Below are 16,767 nucleotides of genomic sequence, written 5' to 3' on the forward strand. Positions count from 1 at the left end.
GGAGGGCTAGAGCATAGAGAAAAAAACAGGCTCCCTTTAAAGCTACATGCTTATTTTGTTCACTCTGGGGTTACTGATTTGAAAAATAGGACTCTTCCTTATTACTACAACAAAGACCATTTTGACATAAGCTTTGACAAGAACACTTACGTCCTTAAGAAAAAATGACAGCGTCCTGGGAATGTCACCAAATCTCCCAAACTGAAAGGAACTCAGAGGGTCCTGTGCTCTACTGCTTGTCAGCAATTTTGCTCATCTCAGAAGGAAATGGGGGAGTGAACACGAGGGGACCCTCTGGGACCAGGACACTGTCTCCTGGGCAAGGCCCACCTTTTCCGAGGCATCACAGAGATGAGTTAAAACAGAGTTCAGAGGGAGGTGCCAAGATGGCAGAGTAGAGAAACACAGCTTGTCCTCTTCCACAAATACACCAAGAATTACATCTACAGACCCACTGAATCACACAGAAAACCTACTGAAATCTCTCTCCCTTCAAAATACAGGAGGACTCTCACAAAATCCGTTAAGAGAAAAAAAGAAGAAAAAAATTGGTGGGGAACCGGTCCTACGGAAAGGGAGTGGCGAAGGAAGAAAGGCACCCTCATGCTGGGACGCCCCCGTCCTCCAGCTGGGAGGTCAGCGGGGACAGAAGCAGAGCTTTGGAGGCTCAGAGGAGAAAGTGGCAGCCACTCAGTAGACAGAACTAAGGGAAACTAACACAGAGGGTCCCTGCAAGCCCTACCCAGCTCTAGACGTACGCCGGCAGGGGCAAGCCGGGACTGGCTGCTGGAGACCAGTGAGAAGCCCAGGCAGAGGGCTGGGGCCCACTACACAGAGGCAGCCTCAGGGGACTGGAGGGCGGTGTGAGCTCTGGCTGGGGGTGTGTGTGGACCAGAACAGCCTGGAACCCCCATAAAAAAAGCACCATGGTTGGTGTGCATGGGGCGGAGGGGCGCAACACGGTGGCACCATAACCTCTGTCTCCACTTGGCTCCACTGTTGGTGTGTTCTTGCGAGAAGGGAGGTAGGGCTTGGTCGTAGCCATTACTGCTGCGTGGAGGTGAGGCAGAAAGCTGAAGCCGTACCCAGTGGCCCTGCAACTTCACAGGCGGGACTGAGATTTGTTTACAGCCCCAGGCAGACAGGGTGGATTTTCTCCACTGGCACCTTTGTGAACCTGCACTTCTAGGACCAACAGACAATGAGTGGAGTTCTGGCTCATTGCTGGGGCAAGTACGGGAATTCACAACAGGCCAGCATACCATACGTGGAGGCAGGGCTGGCGTCTGTGCTGACCTGTGGCGTATCATGATTTCAGGTACGTGACTGCATGCTCTGTGGTGCACTACGCTATGGCAGGTCCTAGCACCTGACATTGGTGGATCTGTGCTGGTGGTTCTGGGAGCCCAGACCCTGGGGGACACCAGAGCAGGTGGCTGACATTCCCCTAGCTAAAGCAGGAACAAAGGCAGCATCAACAGAGTACTTTGTAAGCCTGCACAAGTGACAGACACCACCACAGAGGGCACTTCCCAGTGGACATCTCCTGCAGAGGTATCCTCAGTGACACTTCTTCCCAGATTAAGCGCTCTAACCCTGCCTACTACACACCAGAGCTCAGAAACAGGTCTAGAAGCCCCTATTCCAGCAACAGGGAAGCAGACCCAGCCCCTATCAAGGCTGTGACAACCACAGAACAAAAGAGAAGGCCCTGCTCAACAACAATCAGGGCAGACTCTGATCACTGCAACACCAACCACACCCCATCAAAGGGATAACAGGCAACACACACGGAAGAAAGACGTGACAACCATCCACACTAAGAACAGCCCTCAGCAACAAAACTATTAGATGCACACAGTCTACACAGGAACGCTTCCACTTTAAACAAAAGCAAACAAAAAAACAGCCCTTCAAGACCATGGTAGATTACTGATACTCCTAAATCCACAGAGCCAGAGAAATATAAGTAAAATGAAGAAGCAGAGGAACCACTCCCAATTAAAAGAACAAGAGAAGTTCCCTGAAAGAACAAACAGTGAAACAGACCTCAACACTCTACTAGATCATGACTTCAAAAAGGGGGTGATAAAAGCACTGAAAGAAATGAGAGACTATGAATAGAGACAGAGAATACTATGAAAAGGACACAGAAACTACACAGAGAAGCCGATTAAAAACAGAAAACTCAGTAAGAGATAAGAACTGAGCTAAAAGCAGTCAAAAGCAGATTAGATAACGCAGAGGAACAAATAAGTGACCTAGAAGATAACAAGTCACCCAATCAGAACAGCAGACAGAAAAGTAAAAACCAATGAAAGCAATATAAGGGATGTATGAGATAATGTAAGGTGTGCCATCCCACGCATAATAGAGGTCCCAGAAGGAGAAGAAAGAGAAAAGGGGATTGAAAAGGTATTTGAAGAAATAATGACCGAAAACTTTCCAAACCTAAAGAAGGAAACAGATATCCAAGTATGGGAAGCACAGAGGGTTCCAAACAAGAAGAACCCAAACAGGCCTACACCAAGATATGTTACAATTAAGATGGCCAAAGTTAAAGATAAAGAAATGATTCTAAAGGCAACAAGGAAAAAGCAAAGAGTTACAAGCAGACCTCCATAAGGCTTTCAGCTGATTTCTCTACACAAATACCTCTGGCCAGAAGGGAGTACCAAGATATACTCAAAGTCCTTAATGAGAAAAAGCTGCAACCTAGGATACTCTATCCAGCAAGACTATCCTTTAGAGTAGAAGGAGAGAGAAAGAATTTCACAGACAAGCAAAAACTAAAAGAATTCAGCAATACTAAACTTATCCTAAAAGAGATATTGAGAGGTCTGCTCTAAATAGAAAAGCAGGAAGCTATAGAAATGAGAAAACCGTAATTGGAAATGTGATAACTATGAATCACAAGAGAATAAACATGAAGATGTTAAAAAAAAAAAAAAGACATCAAAATCATAAAATGTGGGAGGGGGAGCAAGAAAATAAAGATCTCTCTCTCTCTCCTTTTTTTTTTCTTCTTCATTCTTTTTAGGATGTGTTTGAGCCTACATGACTACCAGTCTAAAGCAAACAGATATAGTAATGGGTTAACATACTTGAAAAACAGGGTAACCACAAGTCAAAAGCATACAATAGAGTCACAAAACCCAAAGAGAAACCAAGTTAATACAAAAGAAAATTATCAAACCACAGAAAGAAAAATAAAAAGGAAAAGAAAGGAACAAAGAAGAAATACCAAATCAACTGGAAAACAAAGTTCAAAATGGCAATAAACACATCTATCAACAATTACTATAAATGTCAATGGACTAAATGGTCCAATCAAAAGACACAGAGCAGCAGATTGGATAATAAAACAAAAGCCTACAATATGCTGCCTACAAGAGATCCACTTTAGAATGGACACACATAGATTGAAAGTGAGAGGATGGAAAAAGATACTTCATGCAAATGGAAATGACAAAAAAGCGGGAGTAGCAATACTTATATCAGACAAAACAGACTTTAAAACAAAGGCCATATAAAAGATAAAGAAGGACACTATATAATGATCAAAGGAGCAATACAAGATGAGGATATTATACTCATTAACATATATGCACCCAACATAGGAGCACCTAAATGTATAAAACAAATACTAACAGACATAAAGGGAGAAATTGATGGGACTATGATAATAGTAGGAGTCTTTAACACCCAACTAACATCAGTGAACAGGTCTTCCAGACAGATAATCAATAAGGCAATGGAGATACTAAATGACATAACAGAACAGTTGGACATAGTTGATATTTTTAGGACATTACATCCCTCCAAAACAGAATATATATTCTTTCCAAGTGCTCATGAACATTCTCTAGGACAGACCACATACTTGGGCACAAAAGAAGCCTCAACAAATTTAAGAGGATAGAAATTATTTCCAGCATCTTCTCTTACCACAATTGCATGAAACAAGAAATCAACCACAGAAAAACAAATGAGAAAAAAATGACAGCATGGAGACTAAACAACATGCTACTAGAAAACCAATAGGTCAATGATGGAATCAAAGAAGAAATAAAAAAAAAAAAATCTTGAGACAAACAACAATGAAAACAACCACACAAAATCTATGGGATGCAGCAAAAGCAGTCCTAAGAAGGAAGTTGACAGCGATACAGGCCTTCCTCAGAAAACAAGAACAATCTCAAATAAACAACAATCTCAATAAACAATTAGTAAAAGAAAAACAAACAAAACCTAAAGTCAGCAGAAAGAAAGAAGTAGTAAAGATCAGGGAGGAAATAAATAAAATAGAGATTAAAAAAACAATAGAAAAAAAATCAAACCAAGAGCTGTTTTTTTGAAAGAGTAAACAAAATTGACAAACCTCTGGCCAGGCTCACCAAGAAAAAAGAGAGGACATAAATAAACAAAATAAGAAACGAAAGTGGAGAAAAACAATCAACACCATAGAAATACAAGTCTTCAGAGAATACTATGAACAACTATATGGCAATAAACTGGACAATTCAGAAGAAATGGACAAGTTTCTAGAAACATACAGTCCACCAAAACTGAATCAAGAAGAAGCAGATCATTTGAACAGACCAATCACTAGAAATGAAATAGAAACAGCAATTAAAAAAAAAAAAACAAAAAAAAAAACCTCCCTGCAAACAAAAGTCCAGGATCAGATGGTTTCACTGGGGAATTTTACCAAACATACAAAGAAGACTCATACCAATCTTTCTCAAACTTTTTCAAAGATTGATGAGGATGGAACACTCCCAAACTCATTCTATGAAGCCACCATCACCCTGATACCAAAGCCAGAGATAAACCCACAAATTTTTGGTCAATTAATCTTTGACAAAGGAGGCAAGAACATACAATGGAGTAAAGACAGTCTCTTCAGCACTTCTAATCAATGAAGTTAGAATATTCCCTCACACCATACACAAAAATAAACTCAAAATGGCTTAAAGACTTAAATTAAAGACAAGACATTATAAACCTCTAAGAAGAAAACATAGGCAAAACATTCTCTGACATAAATCTTAGCAACGTTCTCCTAGGGCAGTCTATCCAGGCAATAGAAATAAAAGCAAAAATAAACAAACAGGGCCTAATTAAAGTTAAAAGTTTTTGCACAGCAAAGGAAACCATAAGCAAGACAAAAAGACAACCTACATATAGAATGGGAGGAATATTTGCAAAAGATGAGACTGACAAGGGCTAAATTTCCAAAATACATAAACAGCTCATACAACATAATAAGAACAAAACAAACAACCCAATCCAAAAATGGGCAGAAGACCTAAACAAGCAATTCTCCAATGAAGACATACAAGTGACCAATAGGCACATGAAAAAATGCTCAATATTGCTAATTATCAGAGAAATGCAAATCAAAACTACAATGATATATCACCTCACATCAGTCAGAATGGCCATCATTCAAAAGTCCACAAACAATAAATGCTGGAGAGGGTGTGGAAAAAAGGGAACCCTCCTATATTGTTGGTTGGAATGTGCAGCCGTCATGGAAAACAGTATGGAGATTCCTCAAAAGACCTAAAATACTTACCATACGATCCAGCAATTCCACTCCTGGGCATATATCTAGAGGGAACCTTAATTCAAAAAGATACACGCATGCCAATGTTCATAGCAGCACTATTTACAACAGCCAAGACATAGAAACAACCTAAATGTCCATCGACAGATGACTGGATAAAGAAGTTGTGGTATATTTACAAAATGGAATACTACTCAGCCATAAAAATAATAAAATAACGCCATTTGCAGCAACATGGATGGACCTGGAGATTGTCATTCTAAGTGAAGCAAGCCAGAAAGAGAAAGAAAAATACCATATGATATCACTTATATGTGGAATCTTAAAAAAAAAAGATAAATGAACTTATTTACAAAACAGGAACAGACTCACAGACATAGAAAACAAACTTATGGTTACTGGGGAGGGAAGGGAGTGGGAAGGGATAAATTGGGAGTTTGAGGTTTGCAGATACTGATTTTATACATATCTATATCTATATAGATATAGATATATACATACATACACACACATAATAGATAAAGTTCATACTGTATAGCACAAGGAACTATATTCAATATCTTGTAGGGCTGGAGTGCAGACAGAAACAAGCTGGCCTTTTGCAGAAAACCTTCTCCACTTCCTTGGAAGAACTGGGTCTGCCCCTACTTCCCTTGAGGCATTCAGGGACCCTCTTTGTCTTCACACTTTGGATAGAGATCCAGGCACTGAGAAGTATTCCTGCACCTGGGAAAGTGTGTGGAAGTGTGATGGTCAGGGAGTCCAGAGGGAGCACTGGGATGGTGGGGTGACCAGTACCCTGTCCTCCCCTCAGCCTTGGGCGGGGCTCCGTTGGTGGGTCAGGTCTGCCCTGAGGTCTCAGTTTGCAGCCTCTGCTTTAAGAAAACGCCAGCAAGTGCCTCTCCAAAACGACACTGTGGGGCCTTCATGCAAACATGAGGTGGGCCGTGCCTGTTAAGAACCAGAGGTGGAGGTGGTGAACGGGTGTTGGGGGAGGGGTGGTGACGGCCAAGGGAATTCTAGCTGCCACCAATCACAGTGTGATGCGATAGAAAGATGGCCCGGCTGCCACTTCCAACCAGCAGGGCCCCCTTGGGCAGCTCCCTTGCTTACACTGGGCTGGATCTCAGCTTCTATGCCTGTTCTGGGCCATCCCTTCTCCTGGCCACTCCTCAGTCAGCTGCTGGGAGACACTTAAGACTAGAAAGGGAGCCACTTGCAGAACTTCAGGGCAGGTGTGGGCAGGAAACCCAGAGTGTGCTTTGCTTCGTTTATGCAGAAGAGAAAAAATGCAGCCACAGGACAGCCTCCTGTGATGGGCCCAGAGGCAGCTGCCAGTGTCCCCTGCCCCCACCGCACCCTGACGGCACGGAGAGTGAGCAAGACCTGGCGTCTCTAGAGACTGCAGGGAACGCCCAGGTCCTCCGTCCAGCAGCCTCCCCATGCTGAAACCTGGATCCTAGCATCACTGTTTTGCTCTAACTGCTTAGTGACTCTTTTAGAAAATTGGGTTATGTTGCCATGACTTGCTCATGGTGGCAGCAGCTGGCTTTGGCAACAGCCACTTCCTCTTGTGGACGCTTGTCAACCACAGGGCCTAGGGTCCTTGGCTCTCACCTTTCATGGCACTAGGAGTCACCTGGGGTTTTAAAAGCACCAGGCACCCAGACAACAGCTAAGACCGATCAGTCAGGCTCTCCCGGGGTGGGGGGACCCGGCATCAAGTCTATTAAAGCTCCCAAGGGACCCCAACCAGCCGCTCAGGTTGAGCCCCACAGGCCTGCTGGTTGCTGAGAATCCACATCAAGTCAGTCAGTGCAGGGTCTGCAGCCCTCCTGCTCCGCGAAGCTGGACGAGACGTGTCCGCCTGACTCTGCTACATCTATATGCGAGGGCAGCCACCTCCCTGCCTCGCCCTTTTACCTTTTTATGCCCTCCGCCAGGGACGTGGGTGATGTTATCCAGGGACCCGATCTTCGACTGGACTCTATCCTTGAAGTCCAGCTTCTCAGATTTTACCTCCACCTGGCCACCTCCTGGAACACAGCACACATGGGCACCGAGCCTTGAGTGAGGGCCAAGCAAGTGATTCCACGCAGGTGCCAACCTTTAGGAGGAGATACGGCTAGCCTTTTTTTTAGTGTGGTTTTGGAGTAAGTCCTTCCAAAGGGCCTGAAAACAGTTTGCTTCATCTTTCTAATCAGGGTGTACAGTAAATATTTATTTAGCAAACTCTTCCTCCTTAGATAATGCAAAGGTAAATGACAGTTCAGTTCAGGAGAAATTATTCTAAATTCTAAACTGGTTGGCTTCCAAAGAGTCAAGTCTCTCTATGTCAACATCCTGTAAGCTACAGCCCTGTAAGACCTCAGAATTAAAGTACGTGGCAAAATGCGCTCTTAATAGGGAAGGGTCCTGACCTTTTCTCCCTCCTCGGACACTCAATGCAACACCCAAGCATGGGAGACATGCATGGCCTGAGGAAGAGACTCTACATCACTTTCTTGGGCCTTCCAGAGAAAAGCCACTCAAAAAAGCTGCTCCACCGTGTGGCAGGATGGGCGCCCCAGTAAAGGGACAGTTTTCACTGGGAAAGAATACACTCCCACAAAATGATCAAGGGAGACAGAAAATAATGACACACTTTCTAGACTGTGCTTCTGACAGTCTTCTCTTCTATAGTCATGGTTCAACTAACAATCTCTGCTCTGAACAGGACCTAAGGCAGAAGTCCCTGCTCTGGACTCACAGGTGGGAGTTAGAATCCAGATCTGTGCTAAGATGGTAGCTACTAGCCACCTGTGTCTACTTAAGTTTTCATTAAATAAAATTAGTTCATTTCCTCAGCTGCACCAACCATGTTTCAAATGCTCAATAGCCATGTGTGGTTAGTGGCTACCATACTGCAAAACACGAGAGAAGAGTCCACTGTCGCAGAAAGGTCTATAGAGAGCACTGGTTCCTACACGTGTGAGATGGGGAGGAAAAGGGTAAGCATGGTGTGTTCCAACAGCATCACTTTGTTGAAATGAAGTCACAGCAGGGGCATGGCAGTGGCCCAGAGGTCCCATGCTGTAGCTGGTACAGTTGGTGAAGTGCCCCTCTACTGACTGAGGACCACACTGGGACATCCACAGAGCCAGCCTTCGGGGGCCAGACCAGATCTTTCCCCAGCACTAGAGGCCCCAGGTGGAGAACCCACTTGGAGAACCATGGGTTAAACCATGGGTTAGGATTTAGACCAGTGCCTGCCCTCCCTCCTCACCTGGTCTTGGTCAGCCTGGCCCTACCCTGGAGCAACACACCACTCAGGTGCCAGCAAGCTCCACCCTCAACACCCTCCCAGATCGTCCAGCCCATCAATCCTCCCCACCACTTTCAGAGAAGGCACCGCCCGCCCCACCCCGCCCCGCCCCGCCCCATCCTTGCCTTTTACAAGGTTCTACCTGGCTTATGATGAATGTTGCCTAATGAGCCACATTTGGAGGTCACTTTGCTCAGATCCACTGGTTTGTAGACTATTTGCACCTGGAGGTGAGAGAGGACGAGCAAGAGACAAAGAGAGTAAGACAGGATCATTTTATTAGGGGCATAACAGGATGGGAAGCAGCTGTGTCTGTCCAGGCCCTGCTCAGACAGTGCGTCCTGTCTGCCACGAGGAACACATCCTAGTGGTGGTGGGAAACTGCTGTGGGAATTCTGCCAACCCTGCCCCAGGGGAGCAGGGTCTTCACAAAATAACTGGAGCCCCTTCAGTCCCATGGGACAGGAACCCCCGGGGAAAAACAGGGATATTTGGCCATTGTGCCGGGCCCACACCATTGGTTTAACAAACACATGTAAAAAGGTCATTCTCTTTCCTGACATGAGTGGACAGATCACATTCAGTGAGGACATAAAGAAAGAAGGGTTCAATATAAACCATTTCTGCAGCATTTGCAAAATCTCAGAAAAGCGAGAGGGCTGTCTCTGCTGCGCCTCTGAGAGCAGAGGGCAGGCAGTGCGGGGTTGTGAGGTGGACTTTCTCCCCGGAGGAACTTCACAAACCCCGCACCCCCACCGCAGAGCAGTGACCATCCGCGAGCGGGACTGAGGCCAGTCCCGAGACTCAGTCAGAGCTAAGAGCCAGCTGGCAGCCGGGCACACGGTGTCCTGGGCATTTCGGTTCTTTACCGAAAGGAGCAAAGTGACACCAGCAGGACAGGCAGGCGGCACAGAAGAAATCACAGGTTTAGTGTCTCAGGGAGTCTGCACCAACACAGGTAGCGGAGGCCTGAGGGCTCCAGAACACAGCCCACCCTCCCAAGGGGAATGACGGCCCCCGCGCCGCCCTCCGAAGGAAGCACCCCGTGGGGACCCCGCACCAGCAGATGGTCTCCTAGACGGAGTCTCTACAAAGCCATGGCTGTGAAAGGTCAGTGATGATCACTGGGTGACACTTCCCAAGGCCTCCAGAGAGACCTTGTGTGAGGTCACATGAGGGTACAGGAGGCCAGTCACCAGGGGGTCAGGCGGCCCCTGCTCCCCCGTGCCTGAGAATGATTTTACTGGGGACATCAGAAAAAAAAAAAAAGGAGGAGTTTCTACTTAGGTCTAAACCATCTGGAACAGTCCCAAGTTATTTTAGTTAATCAAAATCATGTTGGCACTTGCCAATACTGATGGAGTTGATTGAGGCTGACAGGTGGACAGGCCTGTGTGGGGCGGTGCGTGGAGGGAGGTGTGGGGAGCTGGCACCTATGAGGGTGAGGGGTTAATGATGGATTCTGAGAACAGGTTGGGGGGAGTGTGTGCTCTGGGGTGGGGCACTGAAGGGGGTGGGGCGCAGGGCTGTGGGAACTCCCAGTAAGGGAGATGAAGGTGTCACCATAACTCCCTTCTCTTCTTTTCATCCTGGAGGGGGTAACTTGTGAGCAAGAAGGAGGGTGGGGGTGCAGAGAAGAGAGAACCTTGTTTGGCAGGGAGGGGAAAGGAATGGGTGAGGGTGGGAGCCAGGGCAGGGATGGGGTGGGAGGAGAAGGCCAGGCCCTGGAGTGAAGCCCAGAGCCAGGCAGGAGGCAGGGAGAATCCTGACATGGAGAAAGGGCAGGGCCTGCCTGCCGGGAAGTCACCTCCATGCTGAGGAGGGAAAGGAGAGGAGCAAGCAGAGGCCAGCACCCAGGCCAGGGGTCCACTGCCCCCCAAACGCCTGGGACTGACACTGTGCAGGAGCTCGTAACCCCCCAACTACCTTTCACCAGGAGAAGAGCTTTCTGTGAGGCTCCTCTGCAAATAAGCAGTGGCCGCCTCAAGCCAAGGACAGTGCCCGAGGCCAGCACGGGGTATCCTGTGGCTCTGTGCCGGGTCAGCAGCTAGCCCACAGGCCAGCAGAGACTGCAGGATGGACGGGAGGTGATCCTGAGGAAGTCCCTTGATGTCCTGGGCACTGCCATCTGCAGTGGGAATGCACTCCTTCCCCCCACCTTCTGCCTGAATGAGCGGTCACCTGCTGGGCTACTGGACCCTGCAGCCTTGCCCTCAGCAGCACACCCCCCTAGCCAGCTGACCAGACACAAGTTAAACCGGAAAGCACATGTCTTTCCTCCTCTGGTCAGAGACTGCCATCTGCAGTGAAGCCAGGGAGCCAGGAGTCAAAGCTAAAACAGCAACGGAGCCCACAATCACTGCTGGCAGGGGGTGGGGCGGTCCCCATACCTTCTCTTTCCTTCTCTGGGCCGAAGACAAGGTGGCAGTGGGACAGAAGAGCAGGGGCTGCGGGCACAGGGGGAGACACTGAGCAGACACTGGTGAGGAAGCGTTAATGAAGCGCCATGCAGCAGCCTCTGGTGAGTGCCCGTGACTCCCAGGGACCACAGAGGAATCAGTGACAGAGCCAGGACCTGGGTGCTCAGGGCAGGAGGCAGCAGCACATTGCAAGAATAAACCCTCAGGACTGTACACAGGTGATGCGCGGGCCCAGAGAGAGCATTTTCTGGAGAGAGCCCACCGGGGGCTCCCACTATCACCCTGGCACTGCCAGTCAGGAGTGAGGTGCCTGCTCTGGGAAACCATCCTCCTTCCTAGGGGTGGACCTCAAAGGGTCCAAACCTCCTGTTCCGCAGTGTGTTTAAACACTTGCCTACAGCTGATCAAGAGAGGCTGGGGGGTGCAGAGAAGGAGGCTGAGCCTCAGGATACTGAGTTCGCATCCACTGTTGGTGAATGGGCCGGATAACGCAGAGTAAATCACACAGGCCCGCAAGAATGAGGATGCCAGGCCCAAATCCCAGGGACACACACACGGGACACAGAAGTCTCATGGAACACCTGGAGGAAGCCAAATTTAAAAGAGCTCAAAGCAGCATTTCTCTGCCCACTCTTGGCTGCAGACAGATCCCTGGTGCACTTTTGCTGGGCTCTTTCCCATCTGTAGTCTCTGCCGGGTCGTGGAGCTGGTTTCAAACATGAGCTGAGAGGCTTAGCAGTCAGCTCAACCCTCCCAAACGCAGAAGACACGTGAGCAGAGCCGGTCCTCTGCATGCTCAGAGGTAGAACAGTAAAGACCTCGTGTTCCCTCCTCGGAAGAGGCGGGCCAGCTGTCCACCGTGGGGCACTTGGCGTGAACCTGCCCAGGTGATGGAGGGGGCGGCGACAGAGCCCAGTCTCAGGTGCCGTCCCCTCCAGCCCAACCTCAAACGGGCTGCGGGGCTCCCGGCAAGCGGGAGCGATGACGGGTCTTACGCTGCGAGGACCCGGCCTCCAGAAACCGGAGGGAGAGAGGACCATCTTCTCCACGCGGGCCGCGGCGCCCCTCCTGGAACTGTGGGCACGGGTGTGGGCAGCCTGGGCTACGTTCACTTGGGGACCCCGATAGACTGTAAGCCTGAGAATGGTTTATTCTGTGCAATGTCTCGCAAGTACAGACACTCATGCCACTTCTCCGACCCGGAACCGCAGCGCGGCGCAGGGAAAGTGTGACGGTACTCACACTGCCGCCTCCTGGCACGTGTTTGATATTATCCTTTGAGCCACACTTGGACTGGACGTTGCTAAGATCCAGCTTCTTATTAATTATCTGCACCTTTGATAGCCAGAAAAAAGGATGAGTGACACACCACACCCAGATGCATCTGCCCCGCACTAACACACTCGCCGCCGCTGTCTGGCTGCGGGCGGGGCGAGTAGGCTGAGTCACACCTCCCGGGGAAGCTGCCCCAGATGGCATTCCAGAACCAGGAGTGGTTGGAGGTGGACCCCACCTTACAGCACTGGGTTTACAAAACATCCATCAGGAAGCGGGTCTTCCCTTTACAGAGGCCCCTCGTAGCCCTAAATATTGGAGGTGAGTTTCCACCAGGTTGGGACGGAGCAAATGTGCTCAGTTACGTTATTAAACGAATAAATAAAAAAATTCCAACTGTGGTCAGATCCATCGGAACATTCACCGTGACCTTTATACTCAAGCCTGTTAGGCACTGAAATCACCTGCAGATATTTTTTTAAAAAAAATCTCAGACCCCACCCCTGACCTAGAATTAGAATTTCCATCTTTGTGCTTCTGAAAAGCTCCCCTGGAGTTTCGTTCACATGCACAGTGAGGTTCAAGAATCACTGCCTTCAGGGGAAGACACAGGTGGTTTTATGGCAAAAATCCAGACCCCTATCTGTGGGAAGCCTTTGCCTCCTGAAAGGCATCCTTCCACCCGCAACCCCACCAGGTGCTCAGAGGGAGCTGGGCAACATCCCACAGGTTTCCTGAACGGGTGTGACCCAGGCAGTAGTGATCTCACTGTACTTCTGCAAAGCTCCCCTTTCTCCAGGCACCAAGGAGGTGTGTGGCTATCAATGTTCCGGTGGAGAAGGATTTTTACCCAGTTTGTCTAAAAACTATGAAATACACAGAAAACCACGGCACAGAGAAGGCGAGTTGAGAAACTCTACGTTTTGTTGGCTGGAGCTCTGATAACATCTTCATCACCAGATGTCTCCCATTAGGGCCTTAAGTTTCTATTAATCACAGACATAAATACTGCCAACTGAAGTCCCCAATTAAAAACCAGCATTGCCCTCTGAAATTCTGGAAATTGTACCAAGACCTCAAGTTGCTACCAGGTGAGGGCCGCTGCCCCAGATGACAGCTGAGGCTGGGGGTCAGGGCCTCATCTAGGGAGAAGGGTCCCAAACTCTCACCCAGGAACCAGAGCTGGCCATCAGTGGGTCCACAGGTCCTCAGCCAAATGAGAAAATGAGGACAAGATAGCAAAATTTGTCCATCCTACTTTTTAGTCTTAAAATAGTCTTTCCTTTATTAAATTATTAATTATTAAATTTACAGGAGATAATATTTATTATTTTTAGATGTCCTTAACTTGGCGAAATAAAAATATAATCATCTTCTCTTAGACCCCCATCCTCAGTTTTTTTCTTAATTTTACTGGTCTGAATCTAAAAATTTTACTGGTGTGAATCTTTGTTTTCTTTCATATTCCTTTAAAGTAAAAAGCTATGTTTTTTTTTCATTAGAAAAGTAACATATGATTTGAAAAGCGTTCAAAAAAGGAAAAACAAAAGTTTTTGGCTACCTTAACACAACCACTACTGCATTTTCTTGTATTCTCTTGAGGTCTCATATATATAAAAATAAAACTACCATCATAGACATATAGGTTTTTTTTTTTTTTTAGGAGGGGAGGTAATTAGGTTTATTTACTTATTTATTTTTAGGGGTGGGACTAGGGATTGAACCCAGGACTCCGCATGCTAAACATATGTTCTACCATTTGAGCTATACCATCATAGACATATAAATGGTAGTAATTATTGTGTACATACAACTTTATATCTTGCTTTACTAAGTAACATCATATCCTAAGCATTTGCCATGTTCTACAGTCATCAAAAGCATTATTTAAAAAAAAAGTCACATTCCATTTTGTGGTATCTGTGCTATCAGATATCTGTATTGATTCCATTTTATATAATATAAACAGCCTCACATGAACATCTTTCTGCAAGGAGTTTTTCCCATATCATGTTATTTTCATAGCATAGAGTGCCAGAAATTCTATTTCTGGGTCAAAGTTATAAAACACTCTAGAAACTCTCAATACAATTCTTCAAATGGCTTTCTAAAAGGGCTGGATTAAAAAAAAAGTTGGATTAATGTATTCCGTGAGCACTGTTGAGAAAGTCAGTTTCACCATATTGCTGCCAGTACTGTACATTAAAAAAAATTGTTTTGCTTACTTCCTTGACTAAAATAAATAGGATTGCATTGTTAGCTTATTTTGCATTTAATTATGACTAAAATTACTCTTTTGCCCCCTTTTTGCTGGTACTGTGTAGTTTTTTCTAATATACAAATGTTGGCATTTTTACATACTCAAATTCTCCCTTTGTAAATTTCTTCCTCTGGTTTATTAAGTGTAAACACCACCCCTCATATAGAGGTTAAATACCTAATTCCACATCACCCTTCTCACCTGCCATCCCCCGACCTGACGAAGAGGCCACCTGAGGCCCAGAGAGGTTCAGCAACTTTCTCAAGTCAGCGGCAGAACCACACAGGAACCTAGATCCTGGTGTTTCTGCGGCCACGGGTATCTATGTAACAAGATTTCTCCTGAGCTGTCCGCAAGCCTGTTGTCTCATAAACCAAATAAAAACAATACTCCATCTTGATGAGCACTGAAGTCTCTCCTGCCAGCAAGGAGACAACATTGCAGTGCCTCAGCCCAGGCTGGAGCTGGGATGAGGAGGTGGAACAGGTTTTCCCACCCTGCTTCTTAGGGAGTTGCTGTCACCCTCCACACAATGTCTTTGAATCAGTTTGTCCCACCCACAAATTTCAAGGAATCCCACATGAACACCTGCTTTGGGGATCATTTTTTATTCACTTTCCACTGGATAAGTCCCAGAAGCAGACTTGCCTGCTTTCACATAAGAACTGAAGTGTAGAATTAGAAAACACACACCAACACACAAAATAATAAAATAAGAAATGTAAAGGATGGTAGTAAAAGAGGAGGAGGTCATCAGGACTGACTGACAATTATACGACTGATCATTACATATACTTCTGAGCTTCCTGAAAGCCAAGGCAAAAAGGGAAGTATAATGGGTTACATAATCCGACAAAGAAAACTTACCAGTTTTTCAAGGAGGATAGCCTTGTTTTCTGTACTAATCCTTACAAGAAATTCATCAAATGACTTGAGACATTAAGCAATAACAAGATGTGCAACACACAGAAATGTTTTCTCCATGTGGCTTATATCTCATTCCAATCCCACAAAAAAAGGCAAAAAGCTTTTGTGGGATTTGGCAGGAGACACAAGGATATTTACAAAGCATACCTGAATTACTGTTAGTCGTCAAATTAAGTCAACACCCTTTACAGAATGGCGGGTTTACAGAAAGGAGAAAAAAGGTTGGCATGATGAAACTGGAATCCTGAAACTTAATTTCTCAGCTGGAATGAATGTATGCTATTGAGACTCAGCTCTGGGCAGACACTGAACACACCCATCAAAGGAAAAAAAAAAAAACTGTTTGGAAGCTCCCAATTTTGATCTGGGGGACTCCTTATCAAGGGATAAATGCCATGGTGAGGGTTTGACCCTGGAGAGGCTAGGGTGGGGTGAGGCTGGGGGTGGGTACACTCTAGTTTAATCTGTTTCCTGGAGACCTGAAATGGTTCCAAATCCTCATCAGAATTTGATCTGGTTCTGTTTGGGCTCAGATCTCTTGAAGTGCTCTGGGTGGCCCAGCCCTCCCCGCAGGAGCTCCCAGACTGGCCGAGTGTCCACAGGCCATCCCTGGTGATGCCTGTCTCCAGCACTGCCTGGGGCTGGCTGGGCCTGGCTTGGCCTCACTAGGGTCAAAAGTGCTGAGGACTGGGGGCTGGGACCTTGTGGTGGGAATTTAACCTGGGTGGGCACTGGACACCCACCAGTCCAAGGTGGTCAGCCTGAGAGCTGATCCAGGGGATCAAATAAAGGGAGTCACCTTTAGAATTATGTATACTGTTCCTTTTAACAGTGACTACCCCCAAGCTTCTATAAAATGATGGGATTCACAAGATTTTTCAGAAATACAGATGCTGTGTACAGGTAGAGAGGCCAAAAAGGGTCTCAGAGTTACATGGCTGTCCCAGAGAAGGGTCTGCGGGGCCTGACACCCCAGCCCAGGTAGCTGAGTCTCTGGCCCTGATCCACG

The 16,767-nt window shown here is 46.8% G+C and overlaps 1 protein-coding gene across 3 annotated transcripts in view; it reads right to left on the reverse strand.

Moving 5' to 3' along the window:
• MAPT (microtubule associated protein tau) overlaps positions 1-16,767 on the reverse strand; it is a gene marked incomplete at its 5' end in the record, with an annotated part of 35,183 nt that overhangs the window by 5,332 nt on the left and 13,084 nt on the right. The window contains 3 exon segments of one of the 3 annotated variants that reach the window (XM_064495705.1): positions 7,496-7,608; positions 9,019-9,100; positions 12,539-12,631. In XM_064495705.1, the coding sequence (XP_064351775.1) occupies positions 7,496-7,608; positions 9,019-9,100; positions 12,539-12,631 (288 nt within the window). 3 annotated transcript variants of the gene reach the window in all.

This window comes from Camelus dromedarius, chromosome 16 (genome assembly GCF_036321535.1).
Source record: "Camelus dromedarius isolate mCamDro1 chromosome 16, mCamDro1.pat, whole genome shotgun sequence".
Classification (NCBI taxonomy): domain Eukaryota; kingdom Metazoa; phylum Chordata; class Mammalia; order Artiodactyla; family Camelidae; genus Camelus; species Camelus dromedarius.